The following is a 25,862-nucleotide window of genomic DNA, read 5'->3' as shown; positions in this document are numbered from 1 at the left end:
GGTTGCTTGAGGACATACATACAGTCGACAGTTTCATACATATCTCAGTTGAATCTGAAATTCATCCAACGTACAAATAGTGTAGAGATCAAGATCAATGATTCTGCATTTTGGTATAATAAATAAGTAATTAACAGATAAGCAGCTATGTAAATATATTCCTGGGATAAAAACATCTCAAACTCGCTTGCAGGTAGGTAGGTAAGCTCTCCAAGGACTTCGATACAACCACTCTTTACTCGCACAGTAAAGATAGATCGCATGAGTTATATATAATCGAGCTTCCCCCTCAATTTGTCCTCGGCGTCATTGATGATGCTTGATAACAGAACGCTAATCAGATGCAGATGTATGTCCCTTCCGTGACATCCAGTCACCAGTCCAAGACTCAATATTGCTGCGTCACCAACCATTTCATAGAATCGAACCACGGATGTCAGACGGAGAGGAGATCTTCATCATAGGATTTCATGCGGCCACCCGTTCTAGTGCATGCAATGATTTGAACAATTCACATTCCACTCTGAAAAAAATAACCCAAAACCAACCGGTGTAACAAGACTTCTTTGATTGACCAAGTAGCGGATGAGTTCACAAACAATAAGCTATACTCAACCCGTTGGACATTGGTCATTCCTCCAAGATAGTTCATGCTTAAACGATTAAAAGATATCAACCGAGGTATTAAAGATTTATAGAGCGTATGGGTTGACAGAACGGATAGTCAGGCACCTGTTAAATTTAGTTAGCCAGCACGAAACAACAGTTACGAGCAAAGAAAAAACTCACGGTGGGCTCTTGCTCAAGTCAGTCTTGAGAATAATGGGCACACGAGTCATTTCAGTCACGTCTTGAATATATTCACCGTCCTCCTCCCGAAGCTTGAAGAGATTGAGATACTTCTCCTTATCGGTCAATTTGGCTTCTGGTGTTTCGCTAGCGCTAATTGCAATCTTAGGATCAGAGCGAGCCCGGTGCGGACCTTGACCGTCATGACCGTTGCGAGTCGGTGACGGGGGCATGCTTTGTGTTGGGCGATCTGCAGAGGAATTGAGCGACACTCCAGCAGCCATCTCAGTCAATTCTGAAATGTCATCATCGTCGTCAAAGAGAGCATCAACGTCGTCCGTAGACATTGTTCCAGTCTCGGTTTGTTTACGCTGGGCCTCCTCTCTCTCGCGTGCCCGCTCGCGAGCTGCTTCTGCCTCTTGAGCAGCCGCCGCTGCGTGGGCAGCTCTAGAACTGCTTGCATTGGGTCTTTCATCTTCCGGAATGTAGGCAGAAGAGGGAATACCCTTCTCCCAGTACAATTCAAGGACGCGAGTATCTTTACGATATTCTGCTTTCTTCAATGGAAGCTGGTCGCAATGCACACGCTTCTCGAAACCGAACTCAGGAAGGAGTACATCAAAGGCAGACTCGTAAACGCAAAGAACGATACCTTCGCTGATGAGGTCACCGCCAACTTCAGAGCGCTTCTTATCCATGACACGGCAGGATTCAATATGCACGCTTTGCTCCTGGGCGTTGTGTGCAGAATCTTTCTTGTTGTTGCACTGCTCGGCAGTCTTTACCAATGTGTCGACATCGTCCGTGAATTCAATAGCCCCGTTAGACAGGACGGCCTCCAATTGACGGTGAACAATAACGTCAGCGTAGCGACGAGTAGGGCTCGTGAAATGAGCATAAAGTGGCAAGTTCAGAGCGTAATGTTGGCGTTGTGCCTCCGTAACATTACCAGCAACATAGTATTTGGCACGTTGCATTGCCTTAATAAGGACGGTTTCCATACCCTACACGAGTTAACTTGAAGGGACACGCAGCGGCTGCAACTTATTACGCACCTTGCGAAGATCAGCATCCTTCACCTTGAACAGGCTAGCTTGCAGGGAACCACTGCTTGAAGGGTCAATTTCATAGCCTAGTCTGTTCATTCGGTCGACAAAAGTCTGTAGGCGGCGAGGGTTTGGAACAGCTTGGCGTCGAAGGAACGCTTTCTCGGGCATAGCGGCAAAGAGCTTGCGTGCAACAAAAAAGTTGGCTTTGTAGCTCAATTCTTCAATGACTTCATGAGCTGGCGATGAGTCGAAGATGTTGAGTTCGACTGGTATGTTCTCATCGTCAAGCTGATAAATCAGGCGCAGGGCCGGGATATCGGTAGCACGGTTGCCAAACCTGGCCTCTTTGAACTTGGTGGTGATTGCCTGTTAAAGATGTTAGTTTGAGACAGCTGTTTGGTAATTACAAGCATACTCACTTCAAGAAGGCGAATATCATCAGCATTCACACCGTCCAACGGACTACCAGACTCTCCAGTGATGGCAGCATTAACATCGTCGTAGGTCAATTTGCCAGAGCTCTTGATTACACTCTTGCCAATCCACACATCATCATCGACAGCGCCAGTCGCGGTGTCAACCTTGAAGACAACACTGACAGTCAAGCGTTCCTGGCCAGGAAGCAAAGAGCATATTTCAGTCGATAAGCGAGGTGGTAGCATATTCACAACTCGGTTCATCAAGTAGACTCCTGTTCCTCTCTTCTTGGCTTCCCTATCGACCAATGAGTTCGCCTTGACAAAGTGGGCGACGTCCGCTACGTGAATACCAACTTCAACCTTGCCGTCAGCAAGCTTCTTGATGTGAATAGCATCATCAAGTTCTTTGGAGCCTGATGGGTCAATCGTGAATGTAGTTTCGTCCCGGAAATCTCGGCGGTTGGAGAGGAGAGAATCGCCTTCGGAAGCCACTGTCCAATCTTCCCACCCGACATTCTTGAGCACCGCCTCTGAGAATTCATCAGCTGCGAAGTTATTGTCGCGCAAAAGTGCGTCAGTTTCCACTTTCAAGTCACCCATCTCGCCAAGTTGCTCAACGAGAGTGCCGAAGGGATGAAGAGAAGTGATAGGCCACCGCTTAATACAAGCGACGAAGATACGGTTGGCGTAATCCTGATGCTTCTCGACAAAATCACGCGGTGCTTGCTCAGTGGGGATAGCAATCAGGGGTACACGTTTGTCAGTAGGTTTGAACCAGACAATCTTAGGCTTGTCTTGCTGTCTGTCCTGTTGACGACCATGCCCGCCGTCTCTGGCGGCACGTTCAGCCTCCTGCTTCTCCTTGGTGGCTTGACTGCTAGGGCGCAAAAGACCCAGAGTTCCTGAGAACATCTGCCCTGCAACACGTTCAATGACAGCAACAATGTGACCGGCATACAATGGCTTCTGCTCATCACTGATCTCGTCCTCCTCGACTAGCAGAAGGCTCTGCCCTTCGACTTCAACGTCGTCGTTCTTCTTCTGGGTGGGGCGCTGGCGTAGACTACCACGACGACGAATGCTACCGTCAGGGCCGACCTGTTGGTTGTCGCCATTGGCACCGGAATCGGAACGAGACAACTTGTCGCCCGATCTAGAATCGGTGATGTCCTTGCGTTTCTTCTTTTCTTCCTTCTCGCGCTTCTGAGACCACACCTCGTCAACATCCAACAGCTCTACGGCAACAAAGTCGCCCTCGAGAGCTCGATTACGATCTTTGCTTCCACAGATAAAGATATCAGCATCGAGTTCCGTGCACGTGACGTAGGCGTCTGAGCGGTTCTTCTTGTTGACGCGGAGGATGCCAGCGACGAGTTGTCCATTGCTGAGGAGAGCAGGCAGGTTCGCTTGCGGGAGGTACGGAGTGAAGAGTGTCTTGCGCTGTTGCTGTTGTTGCTGCGCAGACAATTGCTGAGGAGCGTGCTGGCTAGCCTGAAGGCCGTTCAGTTGACCATTCTGCTGCATAGCCTGAAGTTGGGCGAGTTGGAGCGGGTTCAGTTGCTGGCCATTGAATAGCTGTGGAGCCATGACAACCTGACCTTGAGGTAGTTGGATCAATTGAGGGGCAGCGTTGGGATATTGGAATTGGCCAATGGAGCCAATGGATTGGTTCATGGATGCACGCGAGCGGTGGCCCGGTTGGAAAGTATTCCCACCTTGCTGTTGTCCGAATCCGCCCTGATTCGATTTCTGCTGATCCTGGTTATTGTTGTTATTTTGTTGTCGCCAATTTCCATCAAAATTCCTTGACGGTGTACGACCATGACCACGCCTGGGATGTTCCGCTGGGCTACTCTCAGGAATGGGAAATTGGAACCCAGTTGCACCACGACCAACGGCCATTGACTGACTTCTGCCGTGGGCTCCACCGCGCAAGTTGCCTGCACGCTGCAGACCCAATCCCTGGGGTTGAGGAGTCTTTGGCTTTTCTTCAGCAGTTGGAGATTCTGATGAACCGGGAGCTGGGAACTGGAACCCGGCTGCAGTACGTTTTTGTTGCGCTAGTTCCGCGGCTTTCTTTGCTTCTGGTAGAGCTAATGAGTGACGGCGCTGATGACCTCCGCCAATAGGCCCACCTCGTCCCCTTGACGGGCCACTGTTCTCACGATTTTGGTTTCCCTGATGATGATCCGCAAAGGCTGATCCTGATGCGCCAGAAGACGGGGCTGGCGGCGGGCCCATTCCCATGCCCGGCAAGGCAGACTGATTTCGGCGATGAGAAGATCCGTTATTTACGGGAACTCCGAGCTGTTGAGGAAATTGGAAAGCGTGGACCTGAGGTGATACACCGGCCATTGTTCCCTGGCCAATCTGGGGAGAGAATCCCGATACTTGACCAAGAGGTTGTTGGGGCTGCAGCAGTCCCATGTTGACGTATTGTTGATGCGTGGCTGCAATTTGCTGCTGTTGCTGTTGCAGCAGCTCAATTTGTTGCTGAATAGCTAGTTGTTCCACTAGTGTTCCCCCAAGGTCAGTGTTCGGCTTTGCCTCAACGGGCGGTGGAAAACAACTTACTCATAAGAGGTGTCAATTCAGATGGACTTCGTCGGTGGGCAATATGAAGCCGGCGGCCAGCAGGACCTGGAATCCCAGGCTGACCTTGTTGGTGGTCCATCTTGCCGAATCAAAGTATATAATGATAGGTTTCTCCGTGCTTGATGTTGAAAACCGGAAAGTCACAGGTTGTTACTCCTATGAATGCCGAGTCACAACGATGTGATTATCAATTGTAGACTGACAAGGACTGCTCGAGTCGGTTGCCGACCGAGGATAATCCAATTCTGTGCGGATTTCGAGCGAGGGCAGTTGTGACGGAGCTAGTAGCAAGAGGAGATGATGTCAGCGATTGGATTCTTGTCACGTTACCAACGAAACCCGGGAGAGTACATGGAGTGACAAGTGATAGGAAAGAAACAAGTCACACACAAGCATCTGCCCGTAGAATGATTGAGAAAAGGCCACTCACTGTTATTTCAAAAGAGAGTCTCGAATGAGTTTGAATAATTTGATTCCTTGGAATGAAGGAAATCCGAGACTGCTGCTAAATCAGGCCAGGATGAATCAAACAAAATGACAAAGCCAACAGCAATAATCGTATATATGAGGCAGTCAACGCAACAAAGAGTATGCTTGCAGAACAAAACTTGACACCGGCGAAAGCAGAGACAGAAAAGCTGATGCAGTGATTCAATAAGGTTGTAGGTAGTTTTTCGAACAGGACGGGCTACCGTTTAACGAGGGGCAGCTTTCTATTTTCCCGGAAAAGGGGGACAATTGTCAATGGAGCTCTTGTAGGGATCAGACAGTCGAGAAAAGGATCGAATGTGGTCGACGGAAAGCGTCAGGTCGATTCAGTAACGGTTGACTAGGATTTTGTGGGCACACACACGACGGCCTCGATGACGACGACGAGCTTCAGGGTGAAGTTCAGGACGAAGTATGTTGGAGGAAGAGAGAGAAAGAATTCTTTTGGGAGCGACCAAAAGATGAAAGAGAGAGGGGAAGAGAGACTCCCGCGGATGGAAAGATGGATTGAGCAGGAGGAGCAACTGCGAAGTGAGGTGCAGAGCTCAGGGAAGGAGCCGTGGAGAGTTGGCCTTTTCCCGATTGGGCGGGTACGGCAGCAAGCGGAACCCAAAAGGAGAGAGAGCGAAGAGAACGACTCACTCAGGCTATTACTATCGACGTAATTATATTATTCTTGCGTAAGAGAACGACAAGCGGAAATAATAATTTGAATGAGCGAGAGATCAGAGGATGACAGAGCGGGCGGGGGTAGAGGAGGAAAGGCGAAGATAGGTAGATGTGTGCGAGTGTGGGAGAAAAGGAGAGAGAAAATCTAGATGGAGATAAACTACGGGGGCGATTGCCATTGAGCCATGGCATGCAGGTGAGTAAAGTTACTAACTCATACGTGTGGTGAGGTCAGTCAGATACGTAGTCATTTGTAACTAGTCTGGAGAGTCTGAGGCTTCCACCAACGAACACCTCAGGGCGGTTGTAGGAACCTTTCTTGTAACGTTCGCCATCTTGGCTCGTGTACGGAGTACAGCTAACTAACATGGTGAGGATGAATGTGCTAAGGAGAGAGGGACAATAGAGAGAAAAGGCGATGGGACCAAGACGCTTAAGTTCTTTGGGGAGCGGGGAGCCTCCATCAGCCAATGAGACTCCCTTATTGTAAGCCTCCTCCCTCGAATCTCACTCTTAGTATCACAACACTCAAAAGGCTTCATCCTGGCTTCAGGTCTACTATCACTACTCGCCCATCATTCCAGCGCAGAACAGGTTGCTCTTATACTCCGCTCCCGCTGAAGAAATTGGCCACCATACTCCGTACACTACACAAATGGAATGCCTTCCGACTTGCGAAGACAAAATGGCATGCGTCTAGAACCCAATCAGGACTAGTCTAACTACACTAGTGAGTACTGGTGGACCCCCATATCACGGAGGGGCAGCTTTCAGGGGGCTAAGTAGGCGCGCGACTACTCTCGACTTTGAGCCAATTCGAATATACGAATTGGAGCAGAGGGTATGTGAATGATTCAAAGAGAAAATATACCACTTGTCAATACGAGGACAAGAATCCGAATACCCCCCAGGCTTCAAGGGGGAAAAATATATAGGATAACTTTGAAACACCACCTGTCAAAGCTCGACGGGAAAGCTCCGCTGGTGGGGGGTTGACAGGATCCGCGTCTATCAACCAACAACGAGAGCTACCGTTTGAGTCTGTGTATGCGCTCAGCATTTCCCATTGACCTTAAGACCTTGCCCCGAGCGTGTACGGAGTATATTTATTTACTCGTTGATTCGGGTATTGTTACGCTTCAGAGACTTTTTGACCCCTGCACGGAGTAATCAGATCAACAGTTGCAGCCTCGGTCAGCCACTCCGTACAGCCAAAAATTATGCTCCTGGTTAGTCACGTGACTCAGTTGAAATATCAGGTGACCGTGCCTTTACACTGATGCAATCCAGACAAACATAGGGTTAGGAAGTACTAGATACAACTACGGTCCGACCTTCAAAGTTCAGACCTTCATATATACAAGCAACAATCCCAGCTTCTCAAAAATTCTCCCGAAAGGACTTCACATCATCTTTCATAAAGGTACAAGATTCCTCTTGCAATGTTCTATCACTCTTTACCATGTCTTCATTGTCCTGAGATTTACCTCGACAAACATGGACCAGTCGGGACAAAGCCCTTGAAGGAACTGGTTCTTGACGGGACAGTCAGCTAATTGAGAAGGCATTGGCAGATATTCAATATCCAGTCAGCGGATGCTACGAGTAATTACGAAATTGACCTCACAGTAATCTCACTGGACCGTCGCATCCGCGTTCTCGAGTCTTCGCGACGCAAAATGGCACGCTGCGGCTGTCAGTAGGCTCACAGCATTCACAGCCATATTGTTATTCCCTCACTTCAAATCCTTACCGAGTTCGAATCTTACTTTTCTTTTCTTTTTTCTGATGTTGATCTGCTACGCTTGTGTACTAGTTTTGTTCACATCGAGTCATCATGGTTGGAAGGCGGAGTATAGGCAAAAAACTAGACAGCCCGTCGAGGCAACTTGTCTACGACCTTGCCAAAGATCTCCAAGCTATACGATTACATCACGAGGATCTGAAAAGGGTCTATGAATATCGAGCCCATGCCTTGGAGCAAGAGGAGGATGAAATCGATCGCGTTCATCAGGATTTCTACTATGCGGCCATCGATAAAACGTACGATTACTACGACGGACACCGTCGAGAAGCAGAGATCGTCCTTCAGGAACATCTACGAGAAGAAGAAGAAAAAGAAAGGAGGAGACAAGAGGAAGAGCGACGGCGTCAAGCAGAAAAAGAACGGCTAGAACGCGAACGAAAGGAACGTGAAGAAGCGGAACGAAAAAAAGCAGAAGAAGCTCGATGGGAAGCAGAGAGGCTCGCTCGTGAGGAAACAGAGCGCCGTCAAGCTGCTGAAGCGGAAGCCAAGGCCCGCAAAGCTGCCGAAGAGGAAAAGCTTCGCCGCGAACGTGAAGAAGCAGAAGCAAAGGAACGCCAACGGCAGCAGGACTTGCAAAAGGCTGAGGAGGAAGAGATACGGCGGCAAACACTAGGAGCTGGAGGAGGCATTAGTCAGGAAGAAGTGAAGGAGCAGGAGCGCTATCTGGAATTGCACAAATATATGAAGGAATTGAGAAGATTTGTTCTCGCGGAGGGAAAGAAAGATCCAGCTTTGAAGAGCACAGTCGGAGACCATCGTCGGGCGATTACTAAATGTCTTGGTCAATTAAGAGAAGGGCAGGGGACGGCTGCAAACAAGGGCCAGGTACTTTCACACATTACCATTGTTAAATATCATGTTGATTGAATTCTAACATCGATAGGTAACCGAAATCCGAGACATACTTCGCAAATCCCAGGATATACCTATACCCTGTGATGTCCGTCGATTCTTTGTGCACGCGCCTGAAGAAATCACGAATCTACCCGAAGACAAGGCCAAAGTCTCGGCCGTCTTTGTATATCTCCTCAACATATTCGTCAAGGCTGTTGTCTCACAGCTCATCAATGAAGCAGGCATCAAGCTTGAATATGCAGAACCACTAGGAGTTGTGGTTGCCCAGATCTTTTCGACGGAGCAATTCTGTTTTCAAGGGCATGCCTTTTCTGATATCTTTTGGGCCAAATATCGAGCGTCCTGTCCTGCACTGTGGGGATTTTACGGAGACGAAAAGACCGTCGCTGGAAAAGAGGCATTGGGTTGGAAGCGAGTGGAACCCGGGGGCCCCTTCTTGCAAGAAATCGATCATCGTCAACGGATGGTTGGGTTAGGTGGTGGCTTTGCAGCAGTGACGTTGCGCAACTTTGGAAAGACGAATCGAAAAAACCCGTTTCCCAACTATCTGTTTTGGAGAGCGGTAGCCAAACTGGTCTCAATACCACCAGGTAAACTGCAAGAAACCCATTTCTATATTCTATATGCCATGTTACGTTTCTCCGCGGACCGCATCATTGGCTTCTGGGGTCATGCAGGACTGGGTCTACTTCGGAATGCTATCGTCGATCTGCCTAATCGTGCCATTAACAAGCAAGGCGGTGCAATTGGCCAATTGAAGGTTCTCAGGGGATTGTATTCAACCGAGAAGAGCATTCTTATTTGAGGTTTTTTTTGGGCTGGCGTTGACGATACGGTGTCATATACTGTATCGTATCGGGTTCGGATTCGGGCTCGGATTCAGGTTCGGGTTCGCGGTTTTAGAGTTGATAAGTATGTTGATGTCGATGTCGATATCGTTTTCCCTATCTTGTACCCTCTGGGTTGTAATTTTGAGAAAAAAAAAAGAGCCAATCTCTAGCATGATTGCCACTCATTCAACAAAAGCAGACATCCATTCGTCGGATGATCAGATGTAGAAGTGCCATATCTCGGAACAATTCCAAATCTTCAAATCTCCTAAACTTTGATGATTATTAATCGATTCCCAAACTAGAAATTGTAAAATGATAGGAATTTACAAGATGGACGCCATGTGGCCATCACGTGGACCCCAACCTTAACATCCCGGTACTTACTACCGTCGTACCTTTACTACCTTAATCGCGCCTCTTCATGTTTATAATTCCAAATACCCGGTGGCGCTGAGAAAGCTGTCCCTGTTCTTCCCCTTCTCGGTACTATTCATTTACTCAGTGGCGATATGACCATACGTTCTAAGGGTAGAAGCATCAAGTCGAGACTCATGCCGGACTGAAGAACGAGTTGACGTCGGAATTCGTTTTGACATAGGCCTGACTCAGCAATTATGGTTGTTAGTTAACTAATTAGTTAGTATAACAGCTAAACTGGATGAGGTAGGGAACCTATAATCTTTCATTTGCTAGCTTCTGTATACATATCTATCATATTGCATATGAATAAAGAACAATGCTGATCGAATCAGTCGTATGAGTTGTACCTACCGTAGACTACGTACACTGAATCTGTGGGTGAGATGCGGCTAATAATCTAGGGCTGAAGTCCGAGACCGGGGGTCCCATTTTCCCAATGTGGATAAAGATTGTACTTGAAGAAGACAAGTAGTACAGAGTATGCTTCGGCATAAAGTGAAGAAATATCGGTGAAAACGGGCCCCGCATACATACAGCATTAGGGTTATCACTGCGGAGTACCTACACCTTTCCTCCGAGCAAGTGCGAGATCTGGAATAATATAAGGTGGTGTAATCTTAAATTACATTTGTCGTGCAATATTTGGCCCTATTTGTGTCTGTTCTCGGTATTTCGCATCTTCAGACCCTCATATTTTCTTAGGTCATGAGTGGGTTTTATGGGGAATGTAGTACCTGGCGTCTGTTCGAAGAACGCTGGTCACAAGACGGAGATACTAGTTACCTTAGTAGAGACATGTGTCTCAGACATTACAAGCCCCAGTCTCGAAAAAAATGCTATAGATATCTTCTTGGTTTATGAACATGAAGGTTATGTACGGAGTGACATGATAAACAAGGCCATCTCATCATAATATACTCCCCATCCGTCTTTACCGACTTTTAAAGCAGCGCGGGTACACGGCCAGCTAAATATGCAGGTCGTCTTCGCAGCCCGGTGTCTAGCCCTAAAGGCGAAAAAACGTGCACGGTACGCAGATCGTGCTTACCAATGTGATTACTAAACTAATTTCGCCCGCTGTTATAATGGCAATACGACAAACATGGCTATGACATAGGCACTGGCCTATGGATTTCATGGGATATTGAAGCTGATTAATGCTGATGCTAGATATTCTGCGGTGATATGAACGCCTTTTACCCAGTAGTTGAAGAATGGTTATAAAAGCAGCAGGAGGCGTGTGAAGAATGAGAAAAAAAAAGGCGAAGAAAAGAAAAGAACTATACAGATTCCATCCATCAAATCCAGGTCTAGCCTCTAGCGCGCTTGTTTAAGTATGTATGATCTACTTGTATTCAAAATAGTTTATTTGACATTTGAGGCACTACACCGGATCCTGATCAGCCGCCGTTCACTACATCATCGCACTTCATCAACCGAGGATCATGTATATAATGTCCATCAGTAATCTGTAAAAAAAAATCTGGTCGACGCAGCTGAACTCTATAATACCAAATAACTTGCATCACTAACGATTATCTCAGCTTGGCGTTTTTTATTCTTCTAGATTCCGTTGCTTCTATGTTTGGGCTTGTGGCTTAGTGAGTATAAAGTTCAGGGTTCCGCATCACGGGCTACGTATATCGAGATATCTTTTATTGCTTCACTAGGTAAGAGTAAGTCGGGGGACCGCGTCGGGATTTGTACTTGAGAGTACTAATTCGATCCGTGAGCACCACTGTATAGTGATCGGATATACATCAGACATGTCGGATTCAGGAGACTCCTCAAAGGCAGAGAAGAAAAGGGAGTACAATAGAAATGCCCAGCGACTGTTTCGTAAGTTGGTTCAGTCATATTCCCTTGCGGCGAGCCCCGTACTGACGAGACACATCAGGACAACGTCGGAAAGAGCATCTCAAATCGTTGGAGCGTGCTGATAAGGAGCGCTCATCTTCACACGCTGAGGAACTTCAACGTTTAAGGGAAGATATTGAGCAGCTGAGAGCTGAGAATAGAGCCCTTAAATCATGCAGCAAGATCTCCTCACCACATGCATCATCCGTCCCTTCATCTGTGGTCATGCCTGGGAGTCCGTCACCATATCCGACCAGCCCCTTTCGTTCTCTTGAGTTGTACGATTCTGCACATGGTTCAGATGACCTAGTAAGATCTCCATCAGAGATCCAAGGAGAGGAACTATATCAGGAACGCCACGAATATAGAGCTCGCGGGCATCGATCAAGACAGACAACGGGTCCGGATTCCTTCTGCGCCCTGTTTCCCCAGGACATTTCCCTCGTTCGTCGCAATTTGCATTTACAACTAGCCCCCGTCCTGGATTTACATATAATCAGCAACCCGCAACTCCACCTATCAACACTTGCTGCGATAGGACCCTCGCTACCACCGGCACTTCAACCGACTCTGCTGCAACTCCAGACACCGCACCATGCATATATTGACCTGATTCCTTCGCCAAATCTGCGTGATGCTTTGATTCAGGCTGGATTTGCGGTAGCAAATTCATTTCTTACCGAAGTCTGTACGTTTGTGTACGAGACCGAGGACCTGGGCCAGTTGACAATCTGGGGCCGGGATTATCTGAATGTCATGTCGTGGGAATTCTCTGAGGGAGTGCTCAAGGCATGGCCGAATCTTTTGACGGCCGAGTGGAGAGAGCGGGCGAATTTTTGGCGAGCGCAAAGGAGTGAGCCGTTGATTATTTTTGATTGATTTGGTTGGCATTGCCTGATGTGATGCTGAATGTATTATTACTCGATTGCTTTGATGGATAAATGGTGGTCGCATGGCAGAGGTGTTCTTGACTGGTTCATTTTTCGGGATGTGAGATTTTGATATTATGATAGCGCAAGGTTATGAAGCGTGATTTTATTTGAGAATCTTCTCCAACCTGTTGCAAATAATATACGGTACTGTAACGAGATATACTAAAAGCGCGGGTTGATTGGTTGGTGACGTATTATTATGGTAATACAGCTGTTCCTGTCGCAACATCAAAATTATTCTGGTCTTGACGTCACGAGATCGCATTCTTGCTTCGTCGCGATTTCGCGATATCCATTAAACACATCTATCTTCTTCAATAATGCGCCTGACGATTTGTATGCTTTACTTATTGATGTGCTTATGACTTATGAGCCATACCGAACAAAGATATCAATAGCATTTACACCGCTACAATGCTCTTCACAGGCCTCAACTTCCTCTTCTTTTGGATGACATGGACAACCCTCGTATTGTCGCATTCTCCACTTCGAGTCGAACTGTTCGGCACTCTCGCTATACGACTGGTTTTCTACCTTGCACCTTCAGTCTTCTTTTTTCTATTTGATACTATACTTCCCTATGCGGCTTCCTCTGTCAAGGCGCAAGGCCATATTGCGCTCCCATCGGGCCATAAGCGTCGCAAAATCAGTCGCAAGGAAGTCAAGATCATAGGATGGTCGTTATTCAATATTCTGCTTAGTATTGTAGTGCAGGGCGCTGCAGAATTCACTTTGACTACATTGCTTCGGAGAAGGAGCTTGATCAAGGTTGCTGTGCGATTGCCGTATCCCTGGGGGATAACTACCGATATTGTAAGGGGTTTTATACTAAGAGAAGTCAGCTTGACCACTTTGAAATTGCAATCGCATTGTTACTGACTATTAGGATTAGATCTTGAATTATTCTATTCATCGTTTTGTACTTCACAATGAAAGGCTCGGTATTACGCGACTCCACGAAACTTGGTATCATGGCCTGAGAGCACCCTGGCCGTTGACGGCCCATTACGACCATCCACTTTGTTACTTGCTGTGGAAGTTCCTTCCCTTATACGTGCCTGCTGCCCTATTCCGTTTCCATATGATCACATACATGGTCTTTCTCGGACTCGTGTCTCTCGAAGAAACCTGGACACACTCCGGCTACTCTACCGTTCCCTTAGGATTTGTGCTAGGTGGAATGGCTCGACGCACGGAAATGCATGTAATTTCAGGCGGAGATGGGAATTACGGCGCTTGGGGAATTTTGGATTGGCTCGGTGGTTCTACTGCTGATGAGAATGATACCATTGAAGAAGATGTGCGAGCAGAGCTGGCGGACTTGGATATTGATGCAAAAATTCGAAAGGCTGTTCAGGAAGCGAAGAATCATATGGGAGATTCTGTTGAGAAGGAAAGAGTCAAGACAAGACGAAGGGTTAACGGCAATTCTTGATAGTGTATAACAGTATACCGCAGATGATCTATGCGTGTAATATAAGTTGTAAAATGCTTAGTATCTAATGCCATTATTAAACTTATAAGACAGAAGGAACAAGAAAAGTTGGGTTGGATTTTCGTTGTGCGGTATCTGGATCGTAGAGCAGCTCACACAACAAAGAAAAAAATCTAACGCAGTATTGGAAGCTGCTGACTTCCAGAAATCGAGTTTACATGTGTCTCATGATAGCCCATGTGAAAGAACTCTTTTTCTTTTTAACAAAAAAAAAAAGATATAGCAGATGCAAATGATGAATTTTTTTGAAATATCCCCCGCTCGTTTCAAGCCCATATCCACAACACGGTATGGAGAGAAACAAAAAAAGACATTTGCAAACGCCGAATCCTCCTTTCTCATGTGTTGATAATAGAAAGTTTTTTGTTTTGCACATCAATCGAAAAAAAGAACATAACCCCTTATGCAAATTGTCATAACTTTACCACTTCATCTCGTGAGGCTTGTCGCCTTTCCGGAGGCTGAAGCTGGTGGCAAGGTAGCTGGCGAGGAGATGCTCCTTCTTGATGTTGGCCAAAAGGGACTGGTCGATGGCCTTTTGGTCGGCGGCGCGAGCACTGGTAATCTTCTTCTTCTATAATGACAGATGTATTAGTATCCCTGCTCAAGCTTGTTTTCTCCATCGGTTTTGTGTAAAGCAAACGCACCTCTGGCTTCTCTCCCTGCTTAAAGAAAGCCTCCTCAGTCTTCTTCTGCTGAGCCTTCTCCTTGGTGAAGTAGTCAGCAGCAGAGACCTTCTCAAGGGTAGCAGAGTCGATGCCGCTGAGGTCGACCTTGCCGCTGGTAGCGATCACATAGCGAGCGTTCACCCGTCGGAGAGGGACACCGTTGATCTTAAAGGGGCCGGTAACGAGGAGGACACCCTGGGGGAGGTGCTTGAGGAGAACAACCCGCTTACCGCGGAAACGACCAGCGAGGAGGATCAGGATAGTACCAGGCTGGAGGCTCTCACGAGGCTTGGCGGGGCGGGCGGTCTTGCGGACCTGTGCAGATAACAAATGTTAGCTTTCGAGCTCGAATTGAATGGTTCCTATCGGACTGGAGATGCAGTGTCTTATTGGATTGAAAATTGGCCAAAGAACAGGTCTCTCCAGCTCTCGATATGCTTGGTGTGATTGCATGGATGTTGTCGTCGAAGTGTTGGCTTTGGTGAAGCAATTATAAGCTGCTGTTGTCCTTTTCCACAAGTCACATCTCGAGAGCATCAAGAGTTTGTTCCTTGGTCGATCCAATTCCATATCGCAAGACACTGCACTCTCGACCGGCTGCCTCTTTTTGTATAACTGACTTTCTTGGGTTGCGACTCATCGTCCACGGGATACCACTTCTGAGCCTTCTGGCTGTGGTGAGGGATCGTCCGCTCGCCCTTTCCAAACTTCTTCGTCTGAGCGTCCGACATATTTGCCCGTTATGTGACGAAGAACGTGTCCGGAAAGAAAATGGGTGTGTTGTCGACGATGGTAGTTGTTGAGTCGGAGGAGTTGACTTGGTGTGGCCCAGAGCGGGAAATCGTGAGGGTTTGTGGGCACCGAAAGCCCTATCCTTTAACCGAAATGCGCTAGTGCTGATTCGGCCGTGCTGTTGCGGGCTGCTGATTGGCTGTGGGACTACGGTACTCCGAATGTTCCAGCAATGCAGGATTTCCAGTCTACGGCTGTTTGGGAGAGCATGATGTGCAAGAGCCTGAGAGAGCTTCTGACGTACCGTTGCAAAGCTTACCTTAGCCACTCTCTTCCAGCTCCAACAACCCTCATCCTCGATTTCTTCTTTTTGTCTCTTATCATTCTTTTCGTCTCAAGTAAAATCACAATGTCTATAGCAGCGCCAATAATCACGTTCAAGGCGGGTATCTGTGATCTCGATGTACGTCTAGATAAAGTCTCCCGCATATGAAGCTTGCCAAAACAAACACTGACTTACTGTTGCTTACTAGACTTCTGCCAACCCACCCCAAGTTAAACCAAAGCCAACTCCAGGTTATATTTATCTCTATTCAGAAGATGATCTCATTCATTTCTGCTGGCGGCCTCGATCTGCTCCAATCACCGAGCCTGAGTTGGACTTAGTAATGGTGCCATCCGACGGCACTTTCACCCCGTATCGCTCTACTCAAGCCAATACTCACGCTCCCACAAATGGGCGTATCTACGTTTTGAAATTCTCTTCCAGCTCACAACGATATCTTTTCTGGCTACAGTCCAAGAGCCAACATGAGCGCGGCGACCTTTCATACTTCAGTCCGCGAGACTTGAAATTAGGAGAGATTGTCAATACACTGCTACAAGGAGAGGAGGTCGATGTACAGCAGGAGATTGCGAATTTACCTTCGAACAACCGCGGTGGGGATGATGGCGATGATGACGCTACTATGGAAGACGTAGAAGGGACACATCATACCAGCGAACACCATGGGGGTCACGGCAGCGGCGGCGCTGGTTTTGACGCAACTGGTGGTGATATTCGTGAGGAAGGAGAAGAATCCCGTGAAGGCGGTGCAGATGGTGGTCGAGCGTAGGTACATCTCTCTGAGACTCAATTTCGGTCAGCATCATGTCCTATATCTCGTTGCAAGGCGTTTTGTGGAATGCATACTTTTGTTTACAAGACTGCAACCTAAAGGGCACGAACAGATAGCATATGTTTCCTGCATTGAAAACAAAGCTATATATCTAGACTGTTCTTTTATCGTAAATTTTCAGACTTGCTGATGATGGATATGTGTAATAGGGCTTCTGCTGCTCAACCCGATGCATCTTCGGTGATACAAGGCCTTCTGAACTCTCTTCAAGGAGAGATTCAACCGGCTCAGTCTCGAAGTGATGAATACCTCTATACTACTCTCGCCGACTTGTTATCACCTTCATCGACTATTCCCATGATTGAATCCGCCGATGATGAGAAAGTGGACCACTTGTTGAGCTTTCTCCCACCGTCCCTTCTTCTCTTAGCACAGAACATCGACGACATACCTGTATCCGACATGAACGCGGAGACAGCACAAGCAGTCCTTCTATCCCTTGATCTCGAGCAAAAGAGGGATATTCTCCGGCGTGTGTTGCGGTCCCCACAGTTCACCCAGAGTCTGGGAAGTCTTACCGTTGCTATCAGAGACGGCGGCTTGCCTAGTATTAGCGAGGCACTCAAGATTCCGGTTGAAAATGGAGGGTTTGTCCGCAGGGGCGGCGTTCCTCTAGGCAGCGGAGTTGCAGTTGAAGCTTTTGTGGAAGGAATTCACAAGCAGGTCACGGAAAAGGCTCATGGCAGCCGAGGAGACACAATGGAGACTGACTAACGAACTTTTTTGAATGTTCCATAATCAGAGGCTTATTTTCGGGCCTCAATGATATGCTTCAAGGTTAAAGCTTTAATGCTCCATACGACATATTGACCTGGATATACACATATGCAGTCTATGCAGCTTCTGCATAAAAGTAGACAGACTTTAGTCTAACTAATAGAAGAGTTACCTTGATGTGAGACGTCATCCAAAATCGTGGCGTGTAAGATACGTTTCGGATGGTCCTAAGGGGTTCACTGAGACTGTTATGTGTGTGGCTGAAGTTACTAGGAGGTTGAGGCCTCCTGCTTACCTGGGCAAGAGAGCATTCCACTTGTACTCAGTAAGATACAAGTTTAGCACGTCGCTAGTACGGAGCAATGCTGCAGAGCTGCGCCACACCAAATAGCGACAATAATCGATTAGGGCGTGGTCACTGCGCAATCTGATACGTGTATACGTCAATGAATATTGAGGACACAACAGTGTAATATTTCGGTAAAAGAACAAGGAAGCTCACTTATTACTCATTATTCACATGAATGAAGTAAAAATATAGAGTGTAAGATATCGAATCTAGGCCCGAAGACTAACATCTAGGTGAAAATTACCATAGATTTAAGCGCTGCCTTAGAGACACTCAGCCATCCTGCCTTTGGTGTTGTCTCCTGTCACAGTAGCCTGTGGCTAGCGCTACTAGACATCTCTCCATCATAGTAAATTATTTAGATATAACCTTGGAAAGATTGGACGAACACAGTCTAGAAGCAATGCTCCTCTTCAAGAAAATGTAGAAATACTCCGAGACGCGTAGCATCGATGGTTCGTGGCTGGTCCCCGCTAAGAATGGAGCCGGCGGGTAAAATTGATGTCTCACTTAGCCTTGAGACTGCATACAACGATTTGTATTCTGTATTTTTAGACTGAACTACGTACTATCCCTTTCGGCTGCGCACGGAGGTCTTTCCCAGACACTACGCATTACAATTACCTTTTTACAGAGTCGATTCTTATTGTCGCGTTACAGAGAAGACTGGGTCTGCATACTCTCTTGCTGTCGAGGTAGTACCCTTTCCGATCATCCTTCGTGAAACCTACCCCTTTGCATCCGTCAACTACCCCGGAAGTCTAAACTTGACAAGTCTAACTCTTTGCAACTCTTTCAGTCTCCGACATTGATCAAATCAAGATCGATTCACGACAAGACACGACACTTTCCGCGTTTATAATCTTCATGCGCCAATATCGGTGATCTAGATACGTTATTGGCGATGCGTGCGGGTGACTAGAGCAGTTGCCAGCAATCATGGCATCTAACAACAATCAGGGCCATGTACCTGGTCAAGATCCGTCCATACAACGACCAATCCCTCTACAAAATCTATCTAGAGATGAAACCGACGATTTTGAAAACATCGATGAGCGCCGAGGGAGAAGGAGAAGCAGTGGCGCAAGGAGTGGACATGGACCGAGACGATCATTACTCACAGGCGGAGGCTTCAAAACCTACGAGCGCGTCGCGGAAGATTCACCAAGTCCCAAAGATAGAGTTGGGTTACGGATTACGCAGCCGTCGACAGCAAGATTCAAAGAGAACAATCCGTATGCGCCTGACGATCATGACTTTGTCGAAGACCCAGGTGGTTTCGCCGAGGCCATGGGTTCGATAGGTTTTGGCTTTCGTTCGTCGTCACCGCGGCGTCCGGATAGCGAAGAATTTATGATGAGTTCGTTTTCAGGGCCGTCTGGACACGGTGGAAGGGTCAATCCCGATGATTACTTTTCTTCTCCGACAGTACCGATCGATGACACGGCTCCGTTGACGGATAAGAAATATCTGCAACCCATCAGCGGTGCAACTGCCGAAGAGCCCGAGGGCCGCGCGAGTATGCAAAGTATCAGACTCGGAAATAGTTACAGTAGCTCCCGCTTGGGTGATGATCTGGAAACGGGAGCCGGGGGGAAGAGACGGGGCAGTAGCAGTCCAGGTGGCAGCCCGTCACGTTCGCGCTCTCTATCACCATCTGTTTCCGGCTCCGCTTTGCACAGGGCCGGTACCGTGATGCAGATGATGTCACAGCGTGTGGTCAATCTAAGTAATGAGCCTGTTGAGCAGGCGATTTTACGCAGAGAATCCATGAAGAAACCGAGACAGGATGAACCCAGCTCACCCGGACAACAAGACTCTACCGGCATTCCTCACCGAACAGAGAGTATGTCCGAGAAAGGGAGCACTCAAACGACCTGGAGAACACATGTCAATCCATTCAAAGGAAAATCTCTCGGTATATTCAGCCCAGACAATCCATTGAGAACATGGCTATGCGATATCTTAGTATATCCAGCTACGGAACCCTTTATACTGCTGGTCATTGTGGTTCATGCTGTACTGCTTACTGTCCAATCCGCTCATTCAGTGTGGACTCACCCAAGGTCTGAACGATGGGGTTCGCAGCCGATAGATTATGCATTGTTTGTCATCTTTGTCATATACACGATCGAGTTGTCCGTGAGAATTATAGTCTCCGGTTTTATCTGGAACGCGGCGGAGTACAGTACTCTGGACAGGTCCCTCGGTATCAAAAAAGCAATTTCCGAACGAGGAAAAAGCCTATTATCTCTCCAACGGGGACCTTCAACGAAGAAAAAGTCTGTCACTTTCGAGGACAGCCAGCCCTCTTATTTACGCAAAACTTTCACTGGGCTACAGCCATTTACCGATACCTCAGATGATCCTCGCCATGGATCACGTAAACGACTTGCCTACAGAGCGTTTCTCAGGCACTCTTTCAACCGATTAGATTTTCTAGCCGTTATTTCATATTGGATCTCGTTTGGCCTACAGATCACGGGCTACTCTAGCAAACATGATATTTATATTTTTCAGATGCTCAGCTGTCTACGTTTACTTCGACTACTTGGCATCACTGATGGAACTTCGGTAAGTCGATTGCATCGATCCAATAATTTCTTAATCTAATCATGGCTTAGGTCATTCTGCGGAGTTTGAAGAAAGCGGCGCCATTGCTTGTACATGTCGCTTTCCTCATTGGTTTCTTCTGGTTGCTCTTCGCCATTGTGGGCATTCAAAGCTTCAAGTCCAGCTTCCGCAGATCATGCGTTTGGATCGATCCTGCGGGTCAGAATAACTTTACCATGAATGACCCTTATAATGTCATACAGTTATGCGGAGGGTATCTTGATAGCGTTACAGGTGAGGCGAAACCTTGGGTTTACGCAAACAACGAGCCTTCGCTGTTCAGTCCAAAAGGTTATCTTTGCCCTCAGGGATCTATGTGTATTGAAGGAAGCAACCCATACAACGGAACAATGAGTTTCGACAATATTTTCAACTCTCTTGAACTCGTCTTCGTGATTATGAGCTCCAATACGTTCACCGATCTTCTTTATTATACCACAGACTCAGATTATCTTGCTTCGGCCTTATTCTTTGCTATTGGGTTTGTACTCTTGAGTTTGTGGATGGTCAACTTGCTGGTCGCAGTTATTACATCCTCATTTCAAGTCATTCGAGAAGAGAGCAAGCAAAGCGCTTTCGCCATGGAGAAACTAGAGGAACCTGAGATTGATGAGTTGGGACATTACAAGGTCAATCACCTAAAAGTCCTTTATGAAAAGACCAGGTGGTTGTGGATAGTCTTAATTGCATACGATTTGATTGTTCAGTGTCTGCGAAGTGCGTCCATGAGTCACAGGACCGAAAGATTTATCAGCGTTACCGAAACAGCTGTTACCTTCGCCCTCTTGTTGGAGATCATTTTACGATTTGCGTCTGACTGGAGACACTTTCATCATAGCAAGCGCAACATTATGGACCTTGCTCTAGCCGTGATCACATGTATCATACAGATTCCACCCATTCATTCCTCAGGTCGGGCATATTCAGCCCTTACGCTCTTCCAGATCTTACGTGTGTACCGCATCGTTCTTGCTTTTTCAGTAACGAGAGACCTCATCATGGTGGTGTTCCGCAACGTTGTGGGTTTGCTTAATCTGATCCTCTTCGTGTTCTTGATGACATATCTTGCAGCCATATTTGCAGTGCAATTATTTCGCGGTGTTTTCCCTGCCGTCAACGACAGCGGGAATACGATTGATATGTCATTTTTCACTATCTACAATTCATTTCTCGCCATGTACCAGATCCTGTCCAGCGAGAATTGGACTACAATTCTGTACGGCTCAACTACATACACCAAGGCTTATGGCACCTCCTGGATCTCGGCATCATTTATCGTCATGTGGTTCATTCTGTCGTGTTTCATTATCTTGAACATGTTTATTGCTGTCATTCAAGAGAGCTTTGACGTCTCCGAAGACCAGAAACGCCTGCATCAAGTGAAGGCTTTCTTGCAACAAAAGGAGCTCGGATCCTCCTCAGCCAGTAATCTTGCTCTTACATCCATATTCAAATTTGGCCGCAATAACGCTAGGTACCGTGAGCCCTTGGATTATGGTCCAGCTACTATGGAGATGCTTCTTAAAGATGCTGTGGTTCAGGAATTCCTTGACGAGCACTTTGATACATATGACGCTCAGACGCCACATCAGTCATCCGTGGACAAAGATTCCGTTCAGCCAGGCTTGCTTTCTATAATCTGGACTAAGATTTCTAAGGTATTCCTGAACAAGGAGCCTAATCCCTTCTACTCCAAGTTGAAGTTCTCAAAAGCGTACGATGAACTTGATCCTCGAACTCTTGCGAAAGAGGTTGTGATGGCGTCCGAGCAACGCAAGGTCGCACAGAGGGAATACCTCCAACGTTATCCCTTATACAACAAGTCTCTCTATCTTTTTGGGCCTCATAATCCTATTCGAAGAGCATGTCAGCGCATCGTTGGTCCAGGACGTGGCAATCATCGCTTCGAAGGCGTTGAACCTTATAAGCCGCTATGGTACACTTTCTCCGCATTTATTTATGCTTGTATCGTTGCAATGGTGTTGCTGGCCTGTATCACCACTCCGCTGTACCAGAGGGATTACTTCTTGAGCCGACAGTATACCCCTGACAATTGGTTTGTGTGGACTGATGCCGGGTTCGCAGCAGTCTTCACGGTGGAAGCTATGATCAAAGTCATTGCTGATGGGTTTTTCTGGACTCCGAATGCCTACTTCCGAAGTTCCTGGGGTTTCCTCGACGGTATTGTGCTGATAACTCTCTGGATCAACGTTTTTACTTCCTTGTTTACCACTGGAAGTGTGTCCAGAATTGTTGGGGCTTTCAAAGCCTTAAGGGCGTTGAGACTTCTCAATGTCAGCGATAGTGCTAGGGATACGTTCCACTCTGTTATTATTGTTGGTGGCTGGAAAGTTATTTCTGTAAGTTTCTTCAAGTACGTGGGCTAGTTTTCACACATCTAACCATATTTCCAGGCCGCTTTCGTTTCGTTGAGTTTCTTAATTCCCTTTGCCATCTATGGCTTGAATCTGTTCAATGGCCAAATGATATCATGCAACGATAATAATCTTTCTGGCAGTCTCGATGGTTGTATTGGGGAGTACCAAAGCTCACCGTTCAATTGGAATGTCTTGGCACCTAGGGTAGCCGACAATTCGTACTACAGTTTCGACAATTTTGGAGAATCTCTATTTATTCTCTTCCAGATCGTCTCACAGGAAGGATGGATCGATGTGCAATCGAGGGCCATGAGTATCACCGGAGTGGGCCAACAGCTTCAGAATTTTGCCTCGCAAGCTAACGGTCTCTTTTTCGTCATCTTCAACTTGCTCGGTGCAGTTTTCGTGTTGACATTGTTTGTCACTGTCTTCATGCGAAATTACACAGAACAGACTGGAGTTGCCTTTTTGACAGCCGAGCAACGTTCGTGGCTTGAATTGAGGAAGCTTCTAAGACAGATATCACCCTCAAAGAGGTCGAATAATGCTTTTGCTGAGAACTGGCGTAAGACATGCTATCGACTCGCATCAAGGAAGAATGGTAAATGGGCGCACTTCATCACGACTCTGCTTGTATTCCATCTATTGCTTCTCACATTGGAATGGTATCCGTATCCTGCTATGTGGGATCTGATCAGAGGTATGTCGACACTCGATGATTCCTTTATTCGGGCGCTAAGGTTTGACAGATGTACTCTTCTTCATCCTGACCCTCTTTTATATTGCGGATATTACCATACGTATCATCGGACTCGGTTGGCCGCGCTTTAGGCGAAGCTCGTGGGATCTTTACTCCCTTCTGTCCGTACCAGGAACCTTCCTAACCGTTATTTTGGCGTTCATATTTCGCGACACCAGAGGCATGAACGCTATCCCGCAGCTCAACAAGTTGTTTATTGTCTCTGTCACTCTCCTAATCATTCCTCGCAACAATCAACTCGATCAACTGTTCAAGACAGCTGCTGCTAGTTTGACGTCTATCGTCAATCTATTAGCGACATGGTTTGTCCTATTTCTCGTATTCGCCATTGCTATGACGCAGACCTTCGGACTTACAAAATTCGGAGACAACGAAACGAACAATCTCAATTTCCGGGACGTTCCCAACGCACTCATCTTCCTCTTCCGTACCAGTGCTGGCGAGGGCTGGAATGAACTCATGGAAGACTTTGCAAGCATGAAGCCGCCATACTGTACTTTAACAGATGAGTTTCTTGACTCTGACTGTGGAAGCGAAGGATGGGCCCGCGGTCTTTTCATTGCATGGAACGTTATCAGCATGTATCTCTTCGTGTCTCTTTTTGTTTCTCTCATTTTCGAGAGTTTCTCCTATGTGTATCAGCGAAGCAGTGGCCTTGGTCTCTATACTATTGACCGAGATGAAATTCGGCGTTTCAAGGAAGCTTGGGCTAATTTTGACCCGGATGGTACTGGGTTCATCACCAAGGAGCATTTCCCGAGGCTTCTAGGAGTAAGTTTGATCAATCGTGCTGCCCACTTGATAATACTAATGTATCAACTTAGGAACTTTCCGGTGTGTTTGAGATGCGCATCTACGATGGTGATTTCACTGTTGGCCGGATACTCGAAAAGTGCCGAACTGGTCCTAATCCCCGAGATTCGCTGGTTTCATTCAACCCTGGAGAAAGACCAGGCAGCAATGAAGTCGATATTGCGAAGCTAGCTCGTATAATTAATCGGATCCCGGTCGAGGAAATTCGTGCTCGCCGAAAACGACTAAATATTTTCTATGAAGAAGTTTTGGTATCGGCTGACCCGGAGCGTGGAGTCTCGTTTTCCGCGTGCCTAATGATTCTTGCTCACTATAAGATCATTGTTGACAGTAAGAGTTTACGGCTTGAGGAGTTCCTTCGTCGTCGCACCAGGCTTCGACGGGTTGAAGAAGCTGTTCGACGAAACACTGTAATGGGCTTCTTTGACACCCTGCACTGGGCTCGTCAATTTCGCAAGCATATTGAGAGTCGCAAGTCTGCTCGACTTACAGCTGTGCCGCAGTTCTCGATACCTGAAATCTTTGTTGACGATCAAGAACATCAGGGAACCGAGGATGATCCTTTTAGTGACGAGCCGAGTCCCCAAAAGGATTCAAGGATGACGTTATCGTCACCAACTTCTCTACCAAAATCATTGTCGCCCACCAGTTCTACTCGACCATCTCTACAGATCGATACCAATATTACGGCAGAGGGATCATCCAGCGAATGGTCGAGAATTGGTGCCGCGCTATCACCACGTCAAAATGCACCAGACCTAAATCTGGACTTCCCGGACGGTTCCCGCTCCTTGGGTGGGCAATCATCGGAAGGCGGTCATTCGCGAGATAACAGTGTCATTGTACAGGATATGATGCAAACTTTGGGTGATTCGGCTTGGGGTGAAAGTATTCGCAGAAGCTTTACACAGAGACGTTCGGGTTCTCACCAGTAAGGTCTGGTACGATATGGAGGCTATATCGTCTGTCATAACATACATCGGAGTTGTTGTTGTCCATGTGCTTTCTTTTCCCTTTTTTCATTCTTATTTCATCCATTCTACACAATCTGTTTCTATCTACACCTTGTTTCTTTTCTACTTTGATCTCTTCTGCTCTATGCATACATAGATTGCGGCATTGGCACGATTCGCACGACAGGGCATAGGCGATGGCGTTTTGGAATCTTCACCATCATTTTCTTTTTCTTGCTCCATATACCACGTTGTCCAGACTTGTCTTTCTTTCTTTCCTTTTCTCTGGTTTCATGGCTTTTCATACGAGACCATGGAGCTATCGTTGAAAGATGCATGTATGATTCGAAGAGTGTGACGGCGTTTAGATTATAGTCGTATAGGAGGTTTATATCACTTCAAGAGTATTATAGCTTGGCTTGTGTCTATCTAGGTATCTATATACGCAGTGCAGCCACTGGCTCCTGTATCGTGCCGGAATAAACCTTGGGA

General features: G+C 47.0%; 7 protein-coding genes across 7 annotated transcripts, besides 2 other annotated features; 5 read left to right on the top strand and 2 right to left on the bottom strand.

The window, feature by feature from the left end:
• Nucleotides 1-88: 88 nt before the first annotated feature.
• On the bottom strand, nucleotides 89-4,931 carry TSTA_075490 (cell wall biogenesis protein phosphatase Ssd1, putative; the record flags this gene model as incomplete). Its single annotated transcript, XM_002341523.1, has 5 exons — nucleotides 89-732; nucleotides 790-1,793; nucleotides 1,845-2,204; nucleotides 2,258-4,770; nucleotides 4,832-4,931. 5 exons carry the CDS (start codon nucleotides 4,929-4,931, stop codon nucleotides 693-695), a joined length of 4,017 nt encoding a protein of 1,338 aa, XP_002341564.1. The 3' UTR covers nucleotides 89-692.
• Nucleotides 4,932-7,710: 2,779 nt separating this feature from the next.
• On the top strand, nucleotides 7,711-9,771 carry TSTA_075480 (RNA export mediator Gle1, putative). The gene is made up of 2 exons (XM_002341522.1): nucleotides 7,711-8,642; nucleotides 8,701-9,771. The coding sequence occupies exons 1-2, from the start codon at nucleotides 7,848-7,850 to the stop codon at nucleotides 9,475-9,477; spliced, it is 1,572 nt and encodes a 523-aa protein (XP_002341563.1). The 5' UTR covers nucleotides 7,711-7,847; the 3' UTR covers nucleotides 9,478-9,771.
• Nucleotides 8,114-8,235: a sequence feature (CT-rich).
• Nucleotides 9,528-9,566: a microsatellite.
• A 1,920-nt stretch (nucleotides 9,772-11,691) lies between the features above and the next one.
• On the top strand, nucleotides 11,692-12,798 carry TSTA_075470 (uncharacterized protein; the record flags this gene model as incomplete). Its single annotated transcript, XM_002341521.1, has 2 exons — nucleotides 11,692-11,764; nucleotides 11,823-12,798. 2 exons carry the CDS (start codon nucleotides 11,692-11,694, stop codon nucleotides 12,659-12,661), a joined length of 912 nt encoding a protein of 303 aa, XP_002341562.1. The 3' UTR covers nucleotides 12,662-12,798.
• Nucleotides 12,799-13,128: 330 nt separating this feature from the next.
• TSTA_075460 (Sterol desaturase family) lies at nucleotides 13,129-14,182 on the top strand (the record flags this gene model as incomplete). Its single annotated transcript, XM_002341520.1, has 2 exons — nucleotides 13,129-13,551; nucleotides 13,607-14,182. The coding sequence occupies 2 exons, from the start codon at nucleotides 13,129-13,131 to the stop codon at nucleotides 14,147-14,149; spliced, it is 966 nt and encodes a 321-aa protein (XP_002341561.1). The 3' UTR covers nucleotides 14,150-14,182.
• Nucleotides 14,183-14,299: 117 nt separating this feature from the next.
• On the bottom strand, nucleotides 14,300-15,608 carry TSTA_075450 (60S ribosomal protein L6; the record flags this gene model as incomplete). Its single annotated transcript, XM_002341519.1, has 3 exons — nucleotides 14,300-14,783; nucleotides 14,857-15,192; nucleotides 15,498-15,608. 3 exons carry the CDS (start codon nucleotides 15,606-15,608, stop codon nucleotides 14,631-14,633), a joined length of 600 nt encoding a protein of 199 aa, XP_002341560.1. The 3' UTR covers nucleotides 14,300-14,630.
• Nucleotides 15,609-15,911: 303 nt separating this feature from the next.
• TSTA_075440 (uncharacterized protein) lies at nucleotides 15,912-17,685 on the top strand. Its single transcript, XM_002341518.1, has 3 exons — nucleotides 15,912-16,072; nucleotides 16,143-16,720; nucleotides 16,937-17,685. The coding sequence occupies exons 1-3, from the start codon at nucleotides 16,019-16,021 to the stop codon at nucleotides 17,499-17,501; spliced, it is 1,197 nt and encodes a 398-aa protein (XP_002341559.1). The 5' UTR covers nucleotides 15,912-16,018; the 3' UTR covers nucleotides 17,502-17,685.
• A 1,107-nt stretch (nucleotides 17,686-18,792) lies between these two features.
• On the top strand, nucleotides 18,793-25,848 carry TSTA_075430 (calcium channel subunit Cch1; the record flags this gene model as incomplete). Its single annotated transcript, XM_002341517.1, has 5 exons — nucleotides 18,793-20,427; nucleotides 20,478-22,826; nucleotides 22,881-23,544; nucleotides 23,594-24,375; nucleotides 24,429-25,848. The coding sequence occupies 5 exons, from the start codon at nucleotides 18,793-18,795 to the stop codon at nucleotides 25,350-25,352; spliced, it is 6,354 nt and encodes a 2,117-aa protein (XP_002341558.1). The 3' UTR covers nucleotides 25,353-25,848.
• Between the last annotated feature and the right edge of the window lie 14 nt (nucleotides 25,849-25,862).

This window comes from Talaromyces stipitatus, genomic scaffold (genome assembly GCF_000003125.1).
Source record: "Talaromyces stipitatus ATCC 10500 scf_1105507295523 genomic scaffold, whole genome shotgun sequence".
Lineage (NCBI taxonomy): Eukaryota > Fungi > Ascomycota > Eurotiomycetes > Eurotiales > Trichocomaceae > Talaromyces > Talaromyces stipitatus.
The sequence above is the reverse complement of the archived record's forward strand: the minus strand, read 5'-3'. Positions and strand labels throughout refer to the sequence as shown.

What these genes read in the sequence shown, in the direction of transcription:
- TSTA_075480 (XM_002341522.1), top strand. Translation starts at nt 7,848, where the DNA reads ATGGTTGGAAGGCGGAGTATAGGCAAAAAACTAGACAGCCCGTCGAGG. An exon ending in CGGCTGCAAACAAGGGCCAG is followed by an intron (nt 8,643 to 8,700) that starts GTACTTTCACAC and finishes TAACATCGATAG; the next exon opens with GTAACCGAAATCCGAGACAT.
- TSTA_075440 (XM_002341518.1), top strand. Translation starts at nt 16,019, where the DNA reads ATGTCTATAGCAGCGCCAATAATCACGTTCAAGGCGGGTATCTGTGAT. An exon ending in CGGGTATCTGTGATCTCGAT is followed by an intron (nt 16,073 to 16,142) that starts GTACGTCTAGAT and finishes GTTGCTTACTAG; the next exon opens with ACTTCTGCCAACCCACCCCA. An exon ending in GGTGCAGATGGTGGTCGAGC is followed by an intron (nt 16,721 to 16,936) that starts GTAGGTACATCT and finishes TATGTGTAATAG; the next exon opens with GGCTTCTGCTGCTCAACCCG.